Source organism: Benincasa hispida, chromosome 10 (genome assembly GCF_009727055.1).
Source record: "Benincasa hispida cultivar B227 chromosome 10, ASM972705v1, whole genome shotgun sequence".
Lineage (NCBI taxonomy): Eukaryota > Viridiplantae > Streptophyta > Magnoliopsida > Cucurbitales > Cucurbitaceae > Benincasa > Benincasa hispida.
Window position 1 is genome coordinate 490,955 of NC_052358.1, and position 22,822 is coordinate 513,776.

General features: G+C 34.3%; 1 protein-coding gene across 6 annotated transcripts; it reads left to right on the forward strand.

Annotated features, from left to right (window-relative positions):
- The first annotated feature begins 11,653 nt into the window (after positions 1 to 11,653).
- On the forward strand, positions 11,654 to 22,429 carry LOC120088585 (WRKY transcription factor SUSIBA2-like). Of its 6 annotated transcripts, XR_005484972.1 has the most exons (8): positions 11,654 to 11,900; positions 11,996 to 12,241; positions 14,211 to 14,390; positions 18,452 to 19,341; positions 19,831 to 19,989; positions 20,308 to 21,056; positions 21,435 to 21,543; positions 21,731 to 22,428. XR_005484972.1 is itself a non-coding variant. In XM_039045982.1 (7 exons), exons 2-6 carry the CDS (start codon positions 11,999 to 12,001, stop codon positions 21,026 to 21,028), a joined length of 2,193 nt encoding a protein of 730 aa, XP_038901910.1. In that variant the 5' UTR covers positions 11,654 to 11,900; positions 11,996 to 11,998; the 3' UTR covers positions 21,029 to 21,056; positions 21,435 to 22,429. The 6 variants fall into 6 exon arrangements, 5 of the variants coding, with proteins under 5 accessions (XP_038901910.1, XP_038901908.1, XP_038901911.1 ...); XM_039045982.1 differs by having other exon boundaries at positions 21,435 to 22,429; XM_039045980.1 differs by lacking the exons at positions 21,435 to 21,543; positions 21,731 to 22,428 and having other exon boundaries at positions 20,308 to 21,146.
- Positions 22,430 to 22,822: the final 393 nt, after the last annotated feature.

Consider the following 22,822-nt stretch of genomic DNA (forward strand, 5'->3'; position numbering starts at 1 on the left):
AGATGCATCTCCCACTTGCCCTAGTCTATCCGCAGGCAATCCTAAGGAACCCTCACACTTCATGGATGAAGACCCTACAGAAGAACACAGGGATGACGTGCCAGCACAATGAGTTTGGAGGTGTTGGTTACTTTGTTCTTTGTTTCTTTTGATCTTTTGTATTTTGTTGTAATGTTTGTTTATTCCATTACTGAGTTATCCAATGAAATGAATGAAATTTCTATCATTTTTCATCCTTGCGTTTCTCCTTAGCATACCTTTTTGTTCTTTAGCTATTTGTCTCGTATTGTGCGCTGTTTTACCTCAATGATATTAGTGATATGAAATTTATAAGTACAAAGTAGGCGTTAGGAAAATCAACAAAGCCTGAACTTTTCTAAAAAGTCTACATGTTTTCTTTCTAACACATGCAAGCTCTGAATCAAAACTTCTTTCTAAATTCTCAAAGCCTTTTCGAAATTTTGTTTCTCTTTTAGCAATGAGGACTTAACTGACCTCCAAAATTTGGGGGTAAGGGAAATCCGAGTTAAGACGCATTCATCGAGTACATCAAAAAGAAAGGAAACAAAATAGAAAGATGTTGAATACAAACTCCTTTGTCAATACTCTAATAGAAAACCTCAAAGGTGGGCAGGGGACTGAGAATCAAGTGGCTGACCACCTGTCCAGATTAGAGAATCAAGAAATACAAGACCAAGATGATGAAATCAAAGATGCATCCACAAGATGAAATCAAAGATGCATCTCCCACTAGCCCTAGTCCATCCGTGGGCGATCCTATAGACCCATGCTTCATAGGTGACCCTCAAACACTGTAGCTATGAGAGCCTTTGTAAATGGGTTAGCAACATTAAAATGGCCTGGGTTAGTCTGATTCGTCTCATCTCCTCAACCACTGGAGGCATCTTAGGACACATGTCCTTAGACAAAGTGACTTCATGCCTGAACGACAGTAGGCCCCACTTGAAGTCCTACATCGAGTACTTGAGCAACATTTTGTCAATGTACGATGCCTAAGACATTGCTATCACTCTGTTCTTACGATCCCGAAAGATCTATATACTTAGAACAAATTGAGCCTCTCCCAAATCTTTTATTTGGAATCAGGTCGCCAGCCAGTTCTTAACTACAGTCAGTAGACCTACATCATTCTCAATGAGTAGGATATCGTCTACGTACAACACTAAGAAACTACTAGATGATATTCTTGTAAACACAAGGTTAATCAACGTTTTGGTTAAAGCCATACGACTCGATCGCAGTATCAAATCATATGTTCCAAAATTGAGACGCCTGTTTCAGTCCATAAATGGACTGATTCAGTTTGCAAACCTTTTGCTCTTGACCTTGGGCTATGAATCCCTCGGGTTGCACCATATAAATGGTCTCCTCAAGATTGCCATTCAAAAAGGCCGTCTTGACGTCCATTTTCCAGATCTTATAATTATAATAAGCTGCAATGGACAGGAGGATACGGATTGACTTTAACATGGCAACAGATGAGAAAGTCTCCTCATAGTTGACTTCTTCTACCTGGGTATAACCCTTTGCCACAAGTCGAGCCTTGAAGGTCTGTACCTTCCCATCAGCACCCCGTTTGTGCTTGTAAATCCGTTTATAACCTATAAGTCTTACCCCATCAAGCTGATCTATAAGATCCCATACCGAATTGAAGTACATCGACTCCATTTCGAGATCCATGGCCTTGACCTATTCATCCCAGTCAACATCCTCCATTGCCTTCTTATAAGATAACAGATCCGCAACGTCGCCATTTGCTATCATAGCAAGAATTTCCATGAAACCCATATAGCAAACGGGTGGGTTCGCAACCCTTCCACTACGTTGAGGTTCCCACAACTCTTGAGGTGGAACCGACTTATTGAATGAACTCCCATCAACAACTCTTGCTGATGTAGCAGGCTCTTCAACAACTCTTGTCGAAGTTTCAATAGTTTCATTGAAAAGCTTATGCAACACGACCTTACTTCGTGGAATGTGCTCCTTTATATGATCCTCCTCCAGGAAAGTAGCGTTTGTTGAAACAAACACCCTATTTTCTGTCGGATCATAAAAATAACACCCTCATGTACCTTTGGGATAGCCTACAAAGAGGCATAACCTCAACCATGGTTCCAACTTCTTTCGATTAGTCTCAAGCACATATGTAGGGCAACCCCAAATGTGGAAGGATGTAAATTAGCTTTACACCCCTTCCACAACTTCAGAGGTGTTCTTGCAACACTCTTTGAGGGAACACAGTTGAGTATGTATACCGCAATCTCCACTGCGAAAGCCCAAAATCTGTCTCTTATACACATCTAGATGTGTATAAGAGACAGGTATACCGCAATCTCCACTGCGAAAGCCCAAAATAAGTCCGGTAAGGAAGCATAACTCATCATCGAGTGAACCATGTCTAACAAGGTCCTATTTCTCCTCTCCGCTACACCATTTTGCTGAGGTGTACCCGGCACTGAGAGTTGGGCAACGATTCCATGTTCTATCAAACCTGGAATGCCGAGTCCAAAAACTCTTCACCTCGATCCGATCGAAGTGTTTTTATCTATCTATCTAATGTGTTTTCAAATTCAGCCTTGAACTCTTTGAACTTTTCGAAGGATTCAGACTTCCATTGCATAAGATAAACATACCCGTATCTGGAGTAATCATCAGTAAAATTGATAAAATACCCATAGCCACCTGGGGCTCGCACATTCATAAGACCACAGAGGTCAGAATGTACTAACTCAAGAGACTCCTTGGCTCTATACATTCAAACGTACAGTTATGCAAACTAACAGTCAATTAAAGGCATGCTTTGAACAAAAATAAATGAGAGAGAGAGTTGCCATATCAGTTGAATACATTCTTCAAACTTCGGAACTCAACGCAACGGAACCCTCCACCCGATCAACCAACACCCAACAGTAGCGTCGACTACAGCAGCACGAACAATCGCACGAATATGAATGCCGCGGGGATGACACCACCAGAAAAGAGCCCCAGGTATTCTTGGAGTAAGAACCCAAAGCGTGGTCTTTGGTGAATTTGGTAGGTGATAAGAAAGTTGGAGGGAAAAAGACGCTGTCATATAGCATGATACATATAGTTTAGAAGAAACTACACGACCGTGTAGATTTTACTGAACGATCGTTTAGGAAATGGTATACGATCGTTTAGCAAACTCAACACACACTACGATCGTTTATGGAAGGTATCTGATCGTGTAGGAACTAGTGTGCGATCGTTTAGTGCGACGTGGACGATTGTTTAGGCGGAGAGTGACTATCATATAGGCTCTCGAAATACCTAAGCGATAAATTACTTTTCACCAGTGCGATCTCTTTTTCTTTTTGGACGGACGATTCAAAATGAAAACTATTTTCATTTTAATTCATCAGTTAAAATAACTGATGCTACCCCACTAACCCTCATCCGAACGTGAAAAATTGTCTTAATTATCATATAATTAACCAATTAATTAATAATAAATATAATCATATTATATTTTTAACCTATAGTTTGATATCACATATCTACTATAGTATTTTCTCCTCTACTTGATATAAATCACATTATATCTAATTGTCTTTAAAATAATGTATCTCATACATTTAACCAATTATATCATATATAATTAACCAGTCCAATTATATCATATATAATCAAACTTCCTCTTGTCAATTTGAAGATTTCAAATTAACCCAAGCATTGGTTCTCGACTTCATCCAAGCTACCCAAGGGACTTAATGGACCTGTGGCTCGAAGCTCCAACAGTCTGTGAATAGCTGACTAAACTCTTTAGCCACAAGATCCACCATCCGTTAACTATCAGACATTGCACTAAAGACCAACAGCTGAACTCTTCTTACCATAGATATATTTCTGTGTCCATTGATATAATCAATCATGAGTACGATGACCCTTCACAGATGCTCGTAAGTACAGCTGAACCAAATTATCATTTAGCCCCTGTAGTTATATCTCACTCCTTAAGTACCACTGATTCCTCTAATGAACAATACAACATAGTCCAACTACGTGTGAATACCTCTCGGGCCAAGAGAAGGTGTGTGGTACCACGTCGTTCAAGCCCCGGAATCAGCCTTTAAGGGAGCTATCTATCTACTTACCTCTGCCTCAGGGAAGGAGTGAATTCCATCTTGTGTAGCTGAGTTCCCAACTCCCAAATTGGACGAATCCCCAAAATGGTAGGTTTGAATCGGCAATCTGGTGAGTTCCCAGTTCCCAGCTCCCCAAAATGTAGCTGAGTTCCCAGTTCCCATCTCCTAAGTTGCGTCGATAGTATAGAAATTGGCTAAGAAATGAAAGAATTATAAAATGTCGTCAATACACCCACTAACACCATTGCAATGGTAGAATAGAATGTTTCAGTTCTGTTTTGCAGGAAATCAGTTTATAATTTTTGAAAATCAAACTTATAAACATCTCTCTCATCTTTGAATTTCTTGTTTAGTTATATACTTTCAATGAATGTTTTAGAAAAACAATCCGAGTTTTGTAAACTAAGAATAATTTTTAAAGACTTTTTTTAAAAAATGGATAAGAATTCAACCAAACAAAGTAAAAAAATTAGTTGTTTTCAAATATAGAAAAATGAATCAACTTATTTATAAATATAGTAAAATGTTGCTAACATTGATAGTCATCTATCTATATTTATCACTAGTACTGATAGATGTCTATTAGTATCTATTACTATCTTTCACTGATAAACAGTGATATTTTGCTATATTTAAAAAGTATTTTTAATAGTTTTGCATTTAAAACAATTACACATAAAAAATTGGGAGGTAATAGATTTAATTTTCAAAATAGTTACCAAATGAAATTTTAGTTATTTATTTTAGAAAAACAAAACAATTGTGAGATAGAGATTTAAAACCTTTAACACCCATGAATTTTTAGTCAAAGTTAAATGTTTTTTTTTTTTTTTTGGTTCAATCATCATATTGGAATGAAAAATCAAGAGCTATTTGATAGATAATTTAAAAATAGAAATTTGGAAATAAGATATTTAATGAAAATATAATTGTATTTGATGTCTTCAAATATTTGTTTGATAGAAAATTTAGAAGTTGAATTCCAATTTTAAACAATTCTTCGAAATATATTTGATAATATATTTATAAATCATAAAACTATTGAAGATATCACTAAATATTAAGTTAATAAACTACTTCTAATTAATTTAAGAATTAATAAAATTTGTATGAGTATTATCTGTTTAATATATTTTATAACACATCAAATTATACCTACTTTAACTAAAAAGATTGAGTCTATGTTGCAATACTATGTTTATTAATGTTTTTATTTTTCTTTTAATTTAATTTTGCGTCTTAACTTTCAAGTTCAAAATTTGGATACTTGAAAATTTTTAAAATGTCGTTTTCAAACTTTGTCCGAAAAATAATTTTAAAAAACATAATTCAGATTACATATTTTAGTTTGAAAATATAAAACAAAATTTAAATTCTCTACCAAACAATGATAAACTTCTAATATTTTAATCAAATGATATATGACTTAACCAATTAATAAGTGTTCAAGTTTCACATATTACGAAGTAATAGAATATAATAAAAGATTAGGGAAAAGTTAGGTTTGAATACTAAAATAGTTAAAAGTTATTTTTTTATCTCTGATTTTTCATGGAAATAAATATTTAATCTCTTCATTTTAGTTCGTAATGATTTAGTCTTTATACTTTCAAGTTGTAACAATCATGTCCTCAAAATTACTGTTAAATTCAATAAAATCTTACATATATAGATTGACAAACTTATTGCGGGTCATGTTTGTTTATAAATCCTTGTTTAATAAACATTGATAAATTGAGTTAGATGAGAGTTTTCACAATAAAAACTAAACTGTTACAAACGAAGGACTAACTTGTTACGAATTTGTAAGTATAAAAACTATTCCCCAACTAAAATATTACTAGACTCAATTGTTGCCAGCTATTAAAGTTCAATGAATAAATGTTATTTATTAAAAAGTTGGAGGACTAAAAACATAAAGAATACATACATATTATATATACAATAATCTAGATGAAGAAGAAAAGAGGAAGAAGAAAATATGAAGAGTCAAAATAAAATATAAAGATTTCTCATAGATGTGAGAAATAAGAAATAGAAAAGCTAAGAAGTTGAGATAGTGAGCAAAGAAATTTTTTGTATCGATATATTTCACACACAAACGACAAATATGGCCTCAACAACTTTATACACAGTGAACCCTAGACAGGGACAATAAAGGAATAATAAAGCTGTATTTTACTACGACAATTAGTGATTGGCCTAATTAAGATTTTATACAACACAATCGAAATTATTCTCTCTTGGATGGGGTGATGCATAATTTGTTGTTGGGACTGGGTTGGTCTCCTAATATCCTCCTTCAAACGAGAGGATAGTTCGATTACTCTAAGTTTGGATCTTAAGTTGAAGAATTTTGTGTGAGTGAGCGATTTAGTTAAGTAGTCAGCAACTTGATCTGCAGATGTAACATACCGAATATTGAGCTTACTGGCAAGGACTTGACCGCGCACAAAGTGTATATCAATCTCGATATGCTTTGTTCGGACATGAGACATGGGATTAACAGCTAAAGCCTTGGCACTGTCACACCATAACATTGGCGAGATAGGTGGTAGAAAACTAATTTCGTGAAGTAATTGATTCATCCAAATCAGTTTAGATGAGACATGGGTAAGGGCTCTATACTCAGATTCAGTGCTTGAGCGTTACAACACTTTGTTTATTTGATGACCAAGACACTAGATTGCCCCCAAGGAACACATAATAAGCTGCAACTGAACGTCTATCATCTACGTTGGCTGCCCAATCGGCATAAGAGTATGCACTGATTGCAGATCAAGGCTGGGTTGAAATAAAAGCCCATGGTGCTAAGTGCCTTTGATGTATCGTAGCACTCGTTTCACTGCTTGGCAATGTGTTGTGGTTGGACACTTGAGGAATTTGCTTAAGTGATTGACTGCAAAGGATATATCAGGTCGAGTTGTGGTTAGATAAATTGTGCTTCTATACAATAGTGGATTTTCCAAAGGAGAGGGTATGGGACTTGCGTTACTGAATTCATGAATTCAGTCAGCGACATATTTTTCTTGATTTAACAAAATCCCTTATTCTAAATAATGTACTTGAATGCCTAGAAAGTAATTTAGGGACCCCAAGTTTTTCAAAGAGTAATGAGAATCAAGAAGTTGCACTAATTTGCTTATCAGTGACACATCATTCCCAGTGATGATTACATCATCGACATATACTAGTAACAAAATAATGGTTGGCCTTGTTTTGTAGATGAGCAAAGAAGAGTCTGATCGTGAGTTGTAGAAACTCCAATTGATTATAATCTGTTTTAGGGTATTGTTCCATGCTCTTGGGGCCTGAAACTATAAATGACCTTGTTGAGCTTACAGACATAATTTGGGAAGTTTGGATTGACAAATCCGGGTGGTTGTTGCGTTTCATCCAACTTACCATTTAAGAATGCATAGTTGCTTCATTATCCAACCTTGTGACACTACAATGCTTAAAATGATACATAAAGTGGTTGGTAATAGATCCACCGATCACGCGAGTAGGTTCAGTTAATGACCCGTCCTTGCCCTTTTGAATACAGCTTTGCCTCGAGTGATCATTGGATGTGAGGGCTGTTTAATGGTATTATTTCCTGGTGGAGGAGGAGATGTGGGGATACATGTGGTAGTGGTGATAGGTAGAGGATCAGGTATAGTGTTAAGTGAGGCACAAAGAGTTGGAGAGGGGATATCCGGACTATGAATATGAGATGATTGAATGAACAAATAGTCTGTTGGTGTATTGAGGTCTGGATGATGCATTGGGGATGTGAAAGAGGACTGATGTTGCTGGTTGTAGGGGCTTTGAGATGTTGGTAAGGAGAGGTTAGACCGGTGAGGAGATATGAGGGTGGAAGGGGTGGGTGAGTTGATAGGGCTGATGGGTGGAGTAAGCATTGGGCTGAGTTGTGTATGACTGATTATAGGGCTTGTAGGTGAGGATGGGCTTGATGGAGCTCTCTGAGACGGTGTTGCAGCTTGTATAGGTACTTGTACAGAAGAGCATAGAGAGTTAGAAGACAATGAAGTATTAGTATTGGAAATAGAAGGAATGCCACTGCCATCAGTCTTGGTAAAAGGAAGTCGTCCTCATTGAATATAACATGTCATGAGATAACCACTTTTCCCTCATATTTGAGGCACTTATACCCTTTGTTAGACAGACTTAGATCCAAATAGGTATACCGTTCAGATTAGGGTCGAAGGCACGGATAACATACACAACTTTATACACAAATGACACATATGGCCTCAGCAACTTTATACACAGTGAACCCTAGACCAGGAACAATAAAGGAATAATAAAGAATATTTGTATTTTACATATGTCAATCTGTGATTGGCCTAATTAAGATTTTATATAATCAACAGAAATTATTCTCTCTTGAATTGGGTGATGCACAAGTCCTTTATTTTCTTATTTTCTTTTATTATCTTGATTTGTTGTTGGACTGGGTTGGTCTCCTAATATAGTTCCACACAATGCTCTTTTCCATGGTATGTTGATGTTCATTTTCATAAATCTTATTTTAAACATTTTAGAACTATAAGTCGAAATACTTTTTTTTTGAAATAATAAGTTGAAATATTATTTTTTTTAGAAGAATTGAAATAAGTATTACTGGTATTCTCACATGAAGTTAATTTATTTTATGTTTTATTAACGTTTTTTTAATTAGAAACATTGATTTATTTTTTTATGTCTATAGTAACGAATAAACATATTAGATTGTTAAAAAAAAATATATTCTACCATAATAGATAATATTGAAATAACAAAAAAAAAAAAAAGAACGATAATATACAACCTTAAAGATCTTGATCACTATAGATTGAGAGCTCAAAAAGATTTTTTTTCCTAAAAAAAAATATCCATTAAAATTAAATGATAATTTTAAAATTACAATATTTTTCTAAATAATTAGAAAAAATCACATTACTTTTGAAATTATCAGTAAATATAGGCAGGAAAGAAACTAAAAAAGGATTTTTTTTTTTCTCCTTTTTCTGGAAAATAGACACACAGTTGGTTACATGCTCACAAGAAATTCGGAAAATAATTAGTTTTTGTGATTTTAGATTTTGTTTATTTTAAGGTATAATGTGATGCAAAGTTTGTGGACTTTATTAAAAAAGAGAAAAACAAAACAAAAATTTGTGGACTAAAATGAGCAGGTGAGCATACATTTTGTCGCATGTCAAATTTAACGTGTGGAGTGTCCAAATTTACTCTCAGTCTCCGTTGTCATTTTTATTTCTTATTTTTAGATTTTTTTTTTCCTTCAAGATTTTATGGGCCCTTAATATAAAATTTCTATTAAAATCCTATCTAACGTTAAAATTATTACATTTTCCCAATAAAAGTAAAAAGTGTTCATACCAATTTCTATCTTTCTATCTTTTTATTTTTTTCAACGACTATTTTTAATTTTTCTTTATTTTGGCTTTTTTTATTAGAAAAAAAAAAGCAAATGTGAGACCTTTTAGTTAAGGTCAAATGTCTATTTAAACAAATGTTTATATATGAATTCAAACCTATAAATTCTTAGTCAAAGTTATATATACTTTTAGTTCGACGTGAAGGAAAGGTCATGAATTTGTATGATAGATAATTTAAAAGCAGAAAACAATCTATAAAGACGGTTTTTGTAATACATTTTTAAGTATTTAATTTTAAAAATAAGTCATTTTGGAAGAAATTAGTTTTTTTTAATTGTATTTTAATAAATTTGTATTAAAAGTATTTAAATAAAAATGAATTTTTTTTTAATTTATTTATGAACTTGTTTTACGTTAAAAATTTTACATAATTATTTTTTTGTTTCATATAATTTATAGTACATTACATGATACATTCAATTTTAAAGAATAAGGAATTGTGTCTACCACACGAAATACTACTTTTATTAATATTTTATTTTTAAAAAAATATAATTTGCATTTTAAACTTTCAAGTACAAAAACTCAATTCAAAACTAAAAAAAGTTGTTATAATTCGCACACACTTGTTTACATTTTTTTAAATTCATTGAATTTGAAACCATAAAATACAATCCAAATTTTATACCAAATAGATCCTGAAATGTCTAATATTTTAATGGATGATATATGACTTAACTAATTAAATAAGTGTTTGAGATGATTTTAAATCGTTAAAATTATTTTTGTCATATTCAAAATCATTCTGAAACATGTTTTTAACCATTCAAAATTAATTTAATACATGTTTAGAATGATTTTGAAAATGATCAAAGTGATTTAAACCATTTTTAAATCATTCAAACATGTCTGTTAAAAATCACTTTTGGTCCCTAAACTTTTATGGAAGTAACAAATTAATCAATTTTTTTTTTTTTTGTAATGATTAGTTCAGTATTTTCAAATTTGTAACAATTTAGTCTGAAAATTTTGATATGTATCATTTTAATTCTTATCCTTCCAATTTGTTACGATTTTTCGATAGAAACTTAATCGTTATAAATCAAAATTGAGATTGAATCTTGTAACAACTTGATTTTTTGTTTTTAATTTATAAAAATTAAATCAATAGCAACTTTCTATCTTTAAATTTCTTATATTGGTATGTATTTTAAAAAAGAAAGCCAATTTTTGAAATTTAAAGAAATGATGTTTAAAAAATTGATTTTGCTTTTAGAATTTGGCTCAGAAATCAATCCTTTTACTAAGAAAATACAAACTGCTCAAAAAGCATAAGAAACTGTTCTAGATTTTTTTAAAAAATTTAGCAAAGAAATCAACCCTTTTACTAAAGATATAAACTAAGTTAAAAAAGTATAAGACAATGTACTATACTTTTAAAAACCAAAAACTAAAAGTCAAATAGTTAAGGTCCGTTTCGTAACCATTTTAATTTTAATTTTGATTTTTGAAAATTAAGTCTATTTTCTCTTCATTTCTTACACTGATTTACATCTTTATTAAGTACAATGGTTAAGTTTTAGTCAAATTTAAAAAACAAGAATAAATTTTTAAAAGTTGCTTCTTTTAGTTTTCAAAATTTAAATTGATTTTCTAAATCATTGATAAAAAATAGATAACAAATGAATAAATTTAGAGATAGAGTAATGAAAAGGTATTGTAATTAAAGTGTAGGGAGGAGGAATCGAACCTCAAACCTTGAGGTCGATAGTATGAATATTATGTCAGTTGAACTATGCTCTTATAGGTCTTTAGTCGTCACTTCACTTTCCATCCTTCGACTTTTCAACGTCTAATGATCTATTTTTAAACTTCACAAAATAAAAAATAAAAAATCAAATGAAACTTAAAAATAAATCATTAAACATTGAAAAGTCGAATGATCGAAAAGTGAAGTGACCGACTAAGAACCTAGAAAATGATTTAAGACAAGAATCCATATGAAGAGGATAGATGAAGAAAAAAGATATGATCTCTCATAAATGTGGGTCCCACGTGGTGCACTTTCCCGTTCTATTTTGATGATGTTCGTTTTCTCTAAATATATATATATATTAAAAAAATAAAAAATAAATAAAAAGAAGAAGAAGAAGAAGAAAAAAAAAGAGAAAAAGAAGAAGAGAAGAAGAAGATCTTGAGAACTATTTTAAGGAAAAAGAAGAAATTACACCTAACAGAATTTACGCTTATTTCTATCTTCCTTCCAATTTCTTTTTCTTTCTTTTTTTTTTCCCCATTTTTTGTAGTTCGATCTGTTTCGATTTTGAGAGTATTTCATTCTTTGATCTTCATTCAATGTCATTCAAATCACTCCATCCTCCACTTCAAGGTACACACACACCTCCATTGTTGTCACTGCAACTGAAACCTTAATTATTCATTCTCTTTTTCTTCATTTGACATTCTGTAAGCTATTTGTCGTAGTTCATGGAGGACTTTGGCCAAGACAGAAGAACCCCAACTTCTTCAACCCATAAATTTTCAGATGATGGGGTTCTTGTTGATGCCAATGCCGGAAGCTTCGCTGAAAGACGAGCTTCCAAAAGAGGGAGAAATGGGTGGATTCATACAAGGGATTCGCCCATTCTTCCATCTCCTTGCCTCTCTATTCCCCCTGGAATCAGCCCAACTGTGTTGCTTGATTCCCCGGTTATGCTGCTCAATACACAGGTGAGATTAGGGTTTGTGTTTTGAATCTTTCACCCTTTGTGTTGCCTTTCACTGCCGGGTGATTTTAATTTTCATGGATTTCTGTTCTTTGTTGTTGTAATTCTTTTGTTTTGTCATTTGTGCGTATATCGAATCAATATCCTTTTTCAGCTGGTGCTGTTGTGATTACTTTGCCTTCTACCTTTGGAATGCTGAATCTGGTTAATTAAAACTTAAAAAGGAATTGATAGTTAACCTTGGAACAATCCAGACCTATGTGTAGGGACAGTCTTCACTCTTGCTGAGACGTGGGCAGGATGCATGGATACAGGGGAAGAATGTCGGGGCTGTGTACCAAATCTGAATTCCGAATCCTAGGTCTAAGATGGTATATAATTGATTTAGTTTTTTCCTGTAATAGCTTGGATTATCGTGTGATTGTGATCATTGCTACTGATTTTCTGTTCTTGACAGGTTTTCTAGTTTTACAAACCTTTTTTGTTATTACCTTTTAGTTTTTCTCAAAACACCATGTAGTGTTCATTTGTTTTTCTTCCCCCACTCTGTTTTTCTCTGTACTTTCTCATGCCTCTATGGGATAGAATCCCTCCCATTGTTGCTGTTGTAATTACTCTATCTTCCTCCTTTGGATGTCATATGCAAGTAAGGATAAGAAAGGCTTAAAAGAAGTGAGTTTCACTTTTTTTTTTTGATGGCCAAATCATAAAAACTACAATGTTAAGCCTGCTTAGCTTGGAGCAATTTTATATTGGGTGACCTTGCATCTTGACCGATTTTGATTTGTAAGGATAATCTTCACTCTTTTAAGATAAGTAAAGTGATGTGGCCAGGTTGCAGAAGATTTAAGGAAATGTCTGCCTTCTCTATTATTCTATTATTTTTAACCGTGTTATGTGTCTTAGGATAACTTCGATTCTACATCACCGTTGTGCAAACTCTAGATCTTGGCTTTCAAAGTCTTTTGACTTTGAGAGCTTTTCCAGTAACTCTTTTCTTTCTTTCTTCTTCTTCTTCTTCTTCTTCTTCTTCTCTCTCTCTCTCTTTTTTTTTTTTTTTTTTTTTTTCCGTGTGTGTGTGTGTGTGGATTCTTTGCAACTTTTCTCTTTTGTAGGGAGCCCCTGAATTTTCCTTTCTTTGGAAGGTTAAAATTCCTAATTTCTTTTTGTCTGACAAGTTTTTTGTGGAAGAGAATAATGCTTAAGAACGTATCGAGAGGCTTTCCTCCATGGTTGTGGCCTCAATGGTGTGTTCTTTGTAGGAGACAAGAAGAAGATCATGACCATTTACTTTAGGATTATAGTTTTGTCACCTCTTTGTGGAACAGGTTCTTTAGGACCCTTGGGATTGTGCTAGCACGTAATAGAGGATGTTGTTTGATGTTTGAGGAGGAGGTCTTGGATTCTCCTTTTTGTAAAAAAGGAAGGGTTCTTTGGCAGTTTTGTTTTTCTGCTATGTTATGGGATCTGACTTGAGAGGAATAGTAGATTTTTCTGTGGTTGGAGCGGTCTGTGGAGGTTTTTTTGGATACGATTAGGTTTAATTCTTCCTTATGGGCATTTGTTAATACAATTTTTTATAATTACCAGCTTAGCCTTATTCTTTTGGATAGCACCCCTTTTTGTAATTGGGTGTGAGGGCTTGGTTGTTTTTGGGATTTTTTTTGTATACCCTTGTATAATATATTTCATCTATCTCAATGAAAGTTTAGTTTCTTCCTATTTTCAGTTTATTTTCATTTTAAATTTCTTTTATTAAACATTTATTTTGATGAAACCAATTTCCATCTTTTAGAAAACTTGAGGAGGAATTTATCAAACTGTACGTGACAATGCAAATGGATTCTGTTCTTTTCACGTTTGACATTACACATCACCACTTGGAACATTTAGTTTGTTGTGAATTTTATCAGTTTTTCTTTGTTTCTTGGTATCCTTCTTATTTAAGACGTATGAATGGGATGTTATGTTAGGATTTGCCATCTCCAACCACTGGCACTTTTCCAATACATCAAATAAAAGACGAGAAAACATTGTTGAATCCTGTAATGCCTGAAGATGGAATTAGCCACGACAGTAAGGATTCCTACTTCACGTTTGCACCTCATGGGGAGCTTTGTACTCTTCAAAGTCTTTTGAGGCTTGAAAATCAGGTAAGGGATGCTATTTCGTTTCGTGTTTGCATAGTAAGTAGTAACTTTGCCCACAATCTTAGTGAATGTGTGAGGGAGAATAGATGCTTACTAGCTTACTCTTGTGCTAATGCAAAAAACGAGAAAATTTCCTTAACTTCCCCCCCCAAAAAAAAAAGATTATTCCTATGTGAGTATTGAGGTTGCTTTTCTCCTTTTCAGTGTTGTTAATAGTTACGAATTACAAGCTCATTTAGGTGAATCATATTTAACTCTAAATCTTCAGTAACCTTGTTAGTATTCAACCTTATCATATGAATTTCAAGCTGAGAAAATACCTAGATCCAAATCAAATGCTGATTCGTCAGCCTTGTTGAATGTTCAACATTGAAAATCAGTAGATCAATTTTCCTATCACAATCTTTATGAAACGATTAAAGGGATTTCTACAATTTGGTGTTAGAACTCTAATAATTTAAATACTTGACAAGGCATTTTGTTGCTGAAACATTTTATAAATCATTAGAATGACTGGATTTTCAATTTAGTTGTCATCTTGAGCTAAATGGGTTTGGATAGAATGGATTGCAGGTTCGTCACTTAATGAGTCAAACCTGCTATCATCGAATGTCAAAGATGATTGAGAACAACAAATCAAAAGTTTCAAATCTGAGGTGATCATTGTACAGTAGGAAAGATAACAATAGTTGGTGAAAGAGGAAAAGCAATGATGCAAGCATTAGTGCACGTGTAAACGCCGTTTTGATTTCTAAGAGTATTCCTTTTAGTTCTTTAAAATTTTTCTTGCATTAATGATGATTTTTGAGACACAGATTGTAGTGTTTACACGGACCCATGGTAATCTCATAGTGGAAGTAGTTTTCAGTTTGACTTTTCTTATTTCTCCTGGATAAACATTTAGCTTTGCCCTTAGCTTAAACCAGGAGACTATATCAGTGCTGAGACACTGGAAAGGAATAGATTTGGAGAAGAGGGAAGGAAAAAGAGAAGGAAATAAAATGTAAGGCTGATACCAGAAGCCCTTAAATTCATTGATTTCAAATTCTTGTTTCTTTCAGAATTTATTAGGCTTCATAATGGTGTGTATAGTTCAAAAGAATCCCAAAACTTAGATTAATCTTGTTAAAATCCCGATGGATCTGATATGCTGAACTTTGAACTGTATGCCTTCTGTTTTGCTGCAACAAACGCACTTCTTATAACTTTTCAGCTCCCTCCATCAGAATCCCAAATCTTTTCCATGATCTCTCTGCAGCAAGAAAATTAGGACCCTTTTTGGGTCTTCTCCTTTTTTTTTTTTTCCTCCATTTTTTTCCCTTTCTTGTTTGCCTCAAATTAGGACTGTGATGAGAAAAAGTGGAAGTTTTCTAGACAAGTTTATCGGGTTTTCTGTGTTTTGATCATAAGAATCGACATAATATTGAGTTACAGATGGGTTATTGTGTTCTTTTTTCGTTCCTGAAAAGTGCCTTCCTAGAGTAAGTGGGTTACGTTCAATAATTTTTTCATTTAATGGCAAAAGAGAATGGCCATGTACCTCTTCTATAGAGGAGGTTAATGGGGATGAAGCTAGGCAAGAGGAGAGCTTTGATATCCCGTCATTGAAGTTTCAGAGATAAGTGAGCCTGAAGACATCATTGAGGAAAGCATTGATTTCATTAATATCCAGCCACTATAGAGGTAAATGAGCCCAAAAGTTGCAATATAGAAGTTATTGTGGACATTAATACCCCAAAGATCAGACCAAAGGTTCTCTCGCGCTATCTCCTACCACACACTGCCTCCTGCCATAATTTTTGCAAATATGGTACAAAACATGCTCTTGAAGGGAAGCTTGCTAGTCCAGTCTTGAGTAAAGTTAAATCAGTTGGAGGTGAGGGCTGGGATTTGAGGAGGATTATAGTTTCATTGGCTAAACAAAACAAAGACGCAAACAATTCAATGTCCTCTCTAGAGTATGACGCCATAAATACTACCGACTTGAAGGAAGATATGGTATCTTCCCCCGAGATTGCTACTCCCTCCCCAAAAAGGCTTTTACCTTTCATCAAGGAAGTGCAAGTTGCGGCTGTGCATTATAGTCGGACAATACTTAATTTGTCTCTATCAAAGGCATCTTATTTTGCTGGACAAGGCAGTTCACGAACCAAAAAGATTAAAGAAGTTTGAAAAGGAAAGAAAAAAGATGGAGATGTATCTCCATGGAGGAGGATATTGCGTTGGTGCCACAAGTTTTCTTGGACTCCAAGAAATCATGTCAAGCATGTTACAATTCCAGATAAGAAACTCATTGGGAAGTGTGGCTTGAAGAGCCAAAGCCATCATATAAGATGTAAACCTGATCCTTCAAGCAATGAGGATATAAAGGAGAAAATTTTATACATGATCGAACCATCTACCAAGAATGAAACAGAGAAATGGCTCAAAATAGTGTTCATACCACTGAGTCGTCTCGACCGCAATCTTCATTTGCAACATACAACAGCTCAAAGTATGAACAAGAGGCAGATGGAAACCCCATACTGCCACCATTGTCAGTGGAAAAGAACATTGTGTGGCATGCTAGGAATGGAACTAATTCTAAAATTTCATCTGCATCTCCATTAGTATCCAAGGTATTCAAACGTATAAGACCTAAGAGGTTTGGTATGGTTCAAAGGTTTGAGACCCGATCAGCTCCTTCATCACCATTGTCATCTAGGTCCCCATTTGAACTTGTCCATGTTGAGCATCGTGGCTCTACCTCAGGAAATGATGTGAAAAAAAGTGAGAATTCGAAGGTGGAACACAGGCTTAAGACCCAAAGGATGACTCAACTAATTCAAAAAATGGAGATAGCCAATCTAGACAGCTGAAGTTTAGGAAGGGGAGGGTGGTTGAACTTTAAGCTGAAACCAATATATCAAGGAGGCTTAAATTTCAGCATGTACGTTTACTCAGTGAAACTCAAAGTCCTAAAGTGATTCAAGAAAGTGAAACATCAAATGGTAATGAAGTAAAGGAAGCTGGGAATATTTCTTTGATACAACAAGATCAGGAATTAAAGAAAAAAAGACGCTTTAGGGGGAAGGAAACTATTGATGGTAAATTGCTTTCTAATAGAATCAAATCTGAGAGAATTGTCTTTAGATATCAGGATTTGAAAGGAAAGAAAGAAATCCAAAATTTGTTTAATAATGTCATTGAAGAGACAGCAAGCAAGCTTGCACAGGCCAGGAAGAGTAAGGTCAAGGCTTTGGTTGGTGCCTTTGAAGCTGTAATATCTCTTCAGGACAGCAGACCTGTTGCAACAAGTGTTGCATGATATAAACTTGTATGTTATATATATATGTGTGTATATATATATATATATATAATATACCTTCTGTGTAGATAACAATCTGAAAAAGGTAATGTAAATATATATAGCTTCAAATAACTGTAGTCCTTCAATATGGTTTGTGATATTAAATGAAAGCATTTACTTTAGGAGCTTCTACTATGCTTTTTTCTCCTGTCTTCTTAATACTCATGCAGAATCTATACATGCCAATTGGAGAGGCTGTTTTTGACTCTTTAGCACCCTTTTGTAATTTCATTTATTTCAATGAAATCATTTTCTTATCTTAAAAAAATACATATGCAGAAACTGTCACCTTACACCCTTCATTACTCTCGTCATAATATGGCGGCTCCACAAAGCCTCGACTGTTGTATTGGCATTTGAAGGAATCTTGTGAAAGTTATCATCAGCTTTAACATCATTCATATTTGATTTGGAACTCAGTTCTGGTGGTAAATGGGTATCAAGGTGTTAAGAACAATGATTTTTGACTCCAGAGTGCAGAAAAATAAATATGGAATCTTAACTTGAACAACGGGTGAGTGTTAGGTAGGGCCACATATTGGAAAATATATTCTCATCTGTGACTTTTATCTACACGTTGGTTAGTTTAGAGTGTTGCAGAATGGGGCAGATTTATGTTGCACATTCTTCACAACTGATTGCTGTAGACATTAGTCTGTTTAACATTTTAAAAAACTGGTCCTTATCATTTTGTTTTATCATAATTTTTGCTCAGGAAGCTGACATAGATCGTCAAGCCTTTGAATCAGAGAAAACGCTGATGGATTTTGAATTCCTACCTGATTTTCCAAAAGAGGCTTCTGTATTGAAATATGAAATTGCTCCATCCACTGATAATAGTTATTTTGATGGCAAGATTGCTAATGGCAACTGTGAGAATATGGAAAGTTGTCTTTCTTGTATAACTACTAATCAACCATGTATACCTGAAGAATCGACAAAAGGAGACGACATTGAGATGCAGCATCCTTTGGAAGATGAACAGAAAGGGTCTTACATTCCTATGGGAATGTTAAGGACATCAGAAGATGGATACAACTGGAGGAAATATGGACAGAAACAGGTGAAAGGTAGTGAATATCCAAGAAGCTACTATAAATGTACACATCCAAATTGTCAGGTAAAGAAAAAGGTGGAGCGATCTCTTGATGGTCAAATAACTGAAATCATCTATAAGGGTGCTCATAATCATGCAAAACCTGATCCCAATCGTCGAGCCATGCTTGGATCTGTGCCAACTCCAGGTGATACTCCAGAAATTGGTGAAGGTGGTGGAAACCGTTCCAAACTTGAAGCTGGGCCGACATGGAGAAACACTCAATATGGGGTGAAGGATATCAAACTTATCTCAGATTGTAGTGTTGACGGTCTAGACAAGACATCCTCCATGTCAGTTGTGACTGAGCTTTCTGATCCATTGTTAAATCCCCAAGGGAAAACTGTTGGGGTTCTTGAAACAGTGGGAACACCAGAGCTTTCATCCACCCTTGCTAGTCATGATGATGATGGTGGTGGCGGTGACGGTGACGATGACGATCTTACAACTCAGGGAAGTATTTCAGTTTGCACAGAAGCTGATGATGCCGAACCTGAATTGAAAAGAAGGTGATGATCCTGCTATTAACTGGATATTATTAACCATAAATATGTTCGTTATGGACTACAAATTGGCTAATATCACTCTTTATGTATCTACGAGGGGAGGGATTTAATAAAAATGGACTTTAAATGCATGAATTGATGAAGTCAGTATCTACAGCTTTATTTTCATATTCTTTTCTGGTGAGCAGCATCTACAGTTTTTGACGCCATAGTGTGGATGAATTTCATAACTTCCTGGTTCCTACCACTTTAAGAGAGTGCATTTTTGTGGATCCACTTAGGTTTAACATATTATGAATTACAGAGCTTAGATTTCTCAAAAGGTATTGGTAAGTTACAGATCTAACCCTTCTTAATTTGATTTTTTACATCGTTTTAATTGATGTGCTTTCTATATTGGATTTACCTCGAGTTGCTCGCGTATGTTAAAACTCCTGACAAAGGTCATAATGAGTTGCAAAGTTGCTAATCTTCTGAGTGAAATTGTTGCAGGCGAAAAGAGGGAGGTTCAATTGAGACAAACTTGGCTTCAAGATCTGTACGGGAACCAAGAGTAGTTGTCCAAATTGAAACTGAAGTTGACATACTTGAAGATGGGTATCGGTGGCGGAAGTATGGGCAAAAAGTTGTCAAAGGAAATCCAAATCCAAGGTATTAGCATTGAAGTCTATCCTAGTGCGTGTGTGAATATGGGTTTTTGTTGCATTCCGTGTTTCTGATAACTGAAGGGACAAGGAATGAGTTTACTGTAAAATTGATAGCTCTTACTCCCACAATCTTATTTTTCTTGTGCTTCAAAAATTCTCCCTCGAGTTAAAATAGTCTTTGTTCCCAAACATTTGATATGATCATGATTTACGAATTTGTAGATCGAAAAGATGTGTAGGCATAAACATGGTATTGTTACTGCCGGTCATGCTCTATTGATTCTGTTTCCTATCATTTGAGAATTACTGTCTTTTTCTACAGGAGCTACTACAAATGCACGAGTGCAGGCTGTTCAGTAAGGAAACATGTTGAGAGAGCATCACATGATCTGAAATGTGTTATTACAACGTACGAAGGAAAACACAATCATGAAGTGCCTGCAGCAAGAAATAGCAGTCAAGTAAACTCGAGTAATGGCAATGCCCAACCGGCTGCTTCTCATGTGCAACCGAACATGGGTTTGTCCAGAAGCTCAAATGTCCCAAAATCCGAAACACAAATTCAAGATCTTGCCACCCAGTTTTATCCAAAACCAGAATTTAACCATGACTATCAGAGGTCTGGTTGTTTTGACACTTTTACGAACGATATGAAACTTGGAGCTCCTTCGTTCTGTCAAATGAAGTTCCCTCCACTCCGAAACACCTTGCCTTATAGTTCCTTTGGATTAAATTCAAAGCATACTGCAACAAATATCTCTGGTTCTTTGGCATCCGTGGTCCCAGACTTCCCGATTTCCTTGCCATTGAACCAAAACCTTTCAGCTGCTGGTTACGATTTTACCAATGGAAGAACAATACCACCATTCCAGGTTTTCCTGGCTGGTCAGCAGCTGAGAGAGACAGATAGATTCCTCAAACCCAAACAGGAGCACAATGACGATAACATCGGTGCTTCCTTCCAGCCAATTGTTGATAGTTCGAGTGGATCTTCATCATCGGTCTCTTCAGTTTATCAACAAATCATGGGAAATTTTCCATAGTTTTTCCGTTCTTCACACAACAGTATAGGTGTAGTAGTGAGGCTTTTTTCTTGTCACATTTGTTGTAATTACTCATATATTATTCAATGACCACAAATCCATATAGTTTCTGCAGTAACTCTGCCTCAAAGCTCCTCAAGGTAACTCAAAAGTGGCCGGAAATGCTTAAGTACAAGTAGTTATGTTAAATTAACTGAGAACAGCAGTAGCCTAGGCTGAAACTTGATCATCTCTTGTGTAGGCTCTAAAAATAAGTTTTTCAGAGGCATCTTACGATCAACTGACATATCCTTTACTCAGTAGAGATCAATTTCATTTTTGTTTAGACTGTTTTTATGTTTAAAACCTTGTTTTTTTGTATACTATTATACCTTACTGACTGTAATCACTTTCTGCATTCTTTCAGTTACTGATGTCCATTTCAGAACAAACAATTCATGTTATGAATAATGGCCATGGGGAGATCATGTCACTTCTCAGATGGCTATTTTGCTCAATGCTGCCTACCACATCAGGTTAGATTCTTGAACCGACTAATTAAAGAGGCATTTGAAAGGAATTGAAGAAAATTTCAGCAGTTTCTTGTAAATCCTGAATTGCTGAACAAAAACTACCTTTACAAAGTACTAAAACAGGCTATTCTAAAAACGGATGAGGATCTTGATCTGATGAAACAAACTGCCTCCAATTTAACTCTTGCAGGTGAGCAAATAAGGCCCAAGCCCCTCGTTTCCAATGTTTTATTTGTGTCAAAGCTCAAGGGTCGTTCCGACTTGTTTTTGTTTCCTTCTTGTTTCCAATTTTTGAGAATCAGAGCATTTGGTAATTGTTCCTATTCCTTGTTTCTCATTTTTCATAAATGTTTTCAAAATCGTGTAGAAATTTTGGCAACTAATTTGTTTTTTTGTTTTCAGTGTTTTCTCAACGCAAATTCTAGTATCAAGTGTTTTCTGAACACATAAATTTAAGTTATTTTATCACTTTTTACTTATAAAATCTATGATAATTATCTAAAAGTAAATATAACATTAATTTTAAAAACTAATTTCCATATAAAACTTGTACATTTTTTAAATTTAAAGTTTCAATCAGAAATGATTTCCAAACTTTTTTTCTTTTTTTCTTTTTGTCATTCTTTCAACAAAAATGAAGGAACGAGAAACAATTACCAAACTCATACTCATTGATATTTTTCTTAAAATGAGAAGGAACTAGAAACAAGAACTGAGAAATGGTAATGATAATAACCCTTTTGTTATCTGCCCCAATGGATTGATTTGTTTTAAACCAGATACATTAATCTTTAATTTAAATAGTAATTGCAGACATATGTAACTAGTGGTATCATATGAAAGCAGTTCTTTTTGTAAATCAATTAAAAGAAAATGACACATATTATAAGATGATCATAAGTGATTTGATCTTCATTTTGAGTGAACTATGAACTCCAAGGGAGATAACTTTGGTCAACTTTATAAGCCTCTTTAAAATTTTGTACATATAGTTCACTCAAAATTTTGAATAAGGAGAAGTATAAGCATAATATCATTAGATGAAGTTGACTCATTTCCACATTTAGAAAGGTAAATGAGTATTTTACTTGTTCAAATTTTGAAGAATGAGAGGCTAAGTACTCACTCAAAATTTTAAGATTGAGGCATTAAATCATAAATAGATGGTAGGGTAAAATGCAATTAAGAGGATAAAATGATCTCTTGACTGAACTCAACCATTATTAACCACTTTACAAGGGTCATGTAAAAATTAATATACACTACATGAAAGTGCATCTTT

Excerpts from the sequence above, each read along its gene's own strand:
- LOC120088585 (XM_039045982.1), top strand. The coding sequence starts at position 11,999 with ATGGAGGACTTTGGCCAAGACAGAAGAACCCCAACTTCTTCAACCCAT. Across the intron at positions 19,342-19,830 it reads GAACCTGAATTGAAAAGAAG|GCGAAAAGAGGGAGGTTCAA; the intron begins GTGATGATCCTG and ends AAATTGTTGCAG. Across the intron at positions 19,990-20,307 it reads AAAGGAAATCCAAATCCAAG|GAGCTACTACAAATGCACGA; the intron begins GTATTAGCATTG and ends CTTTTTCTACAG.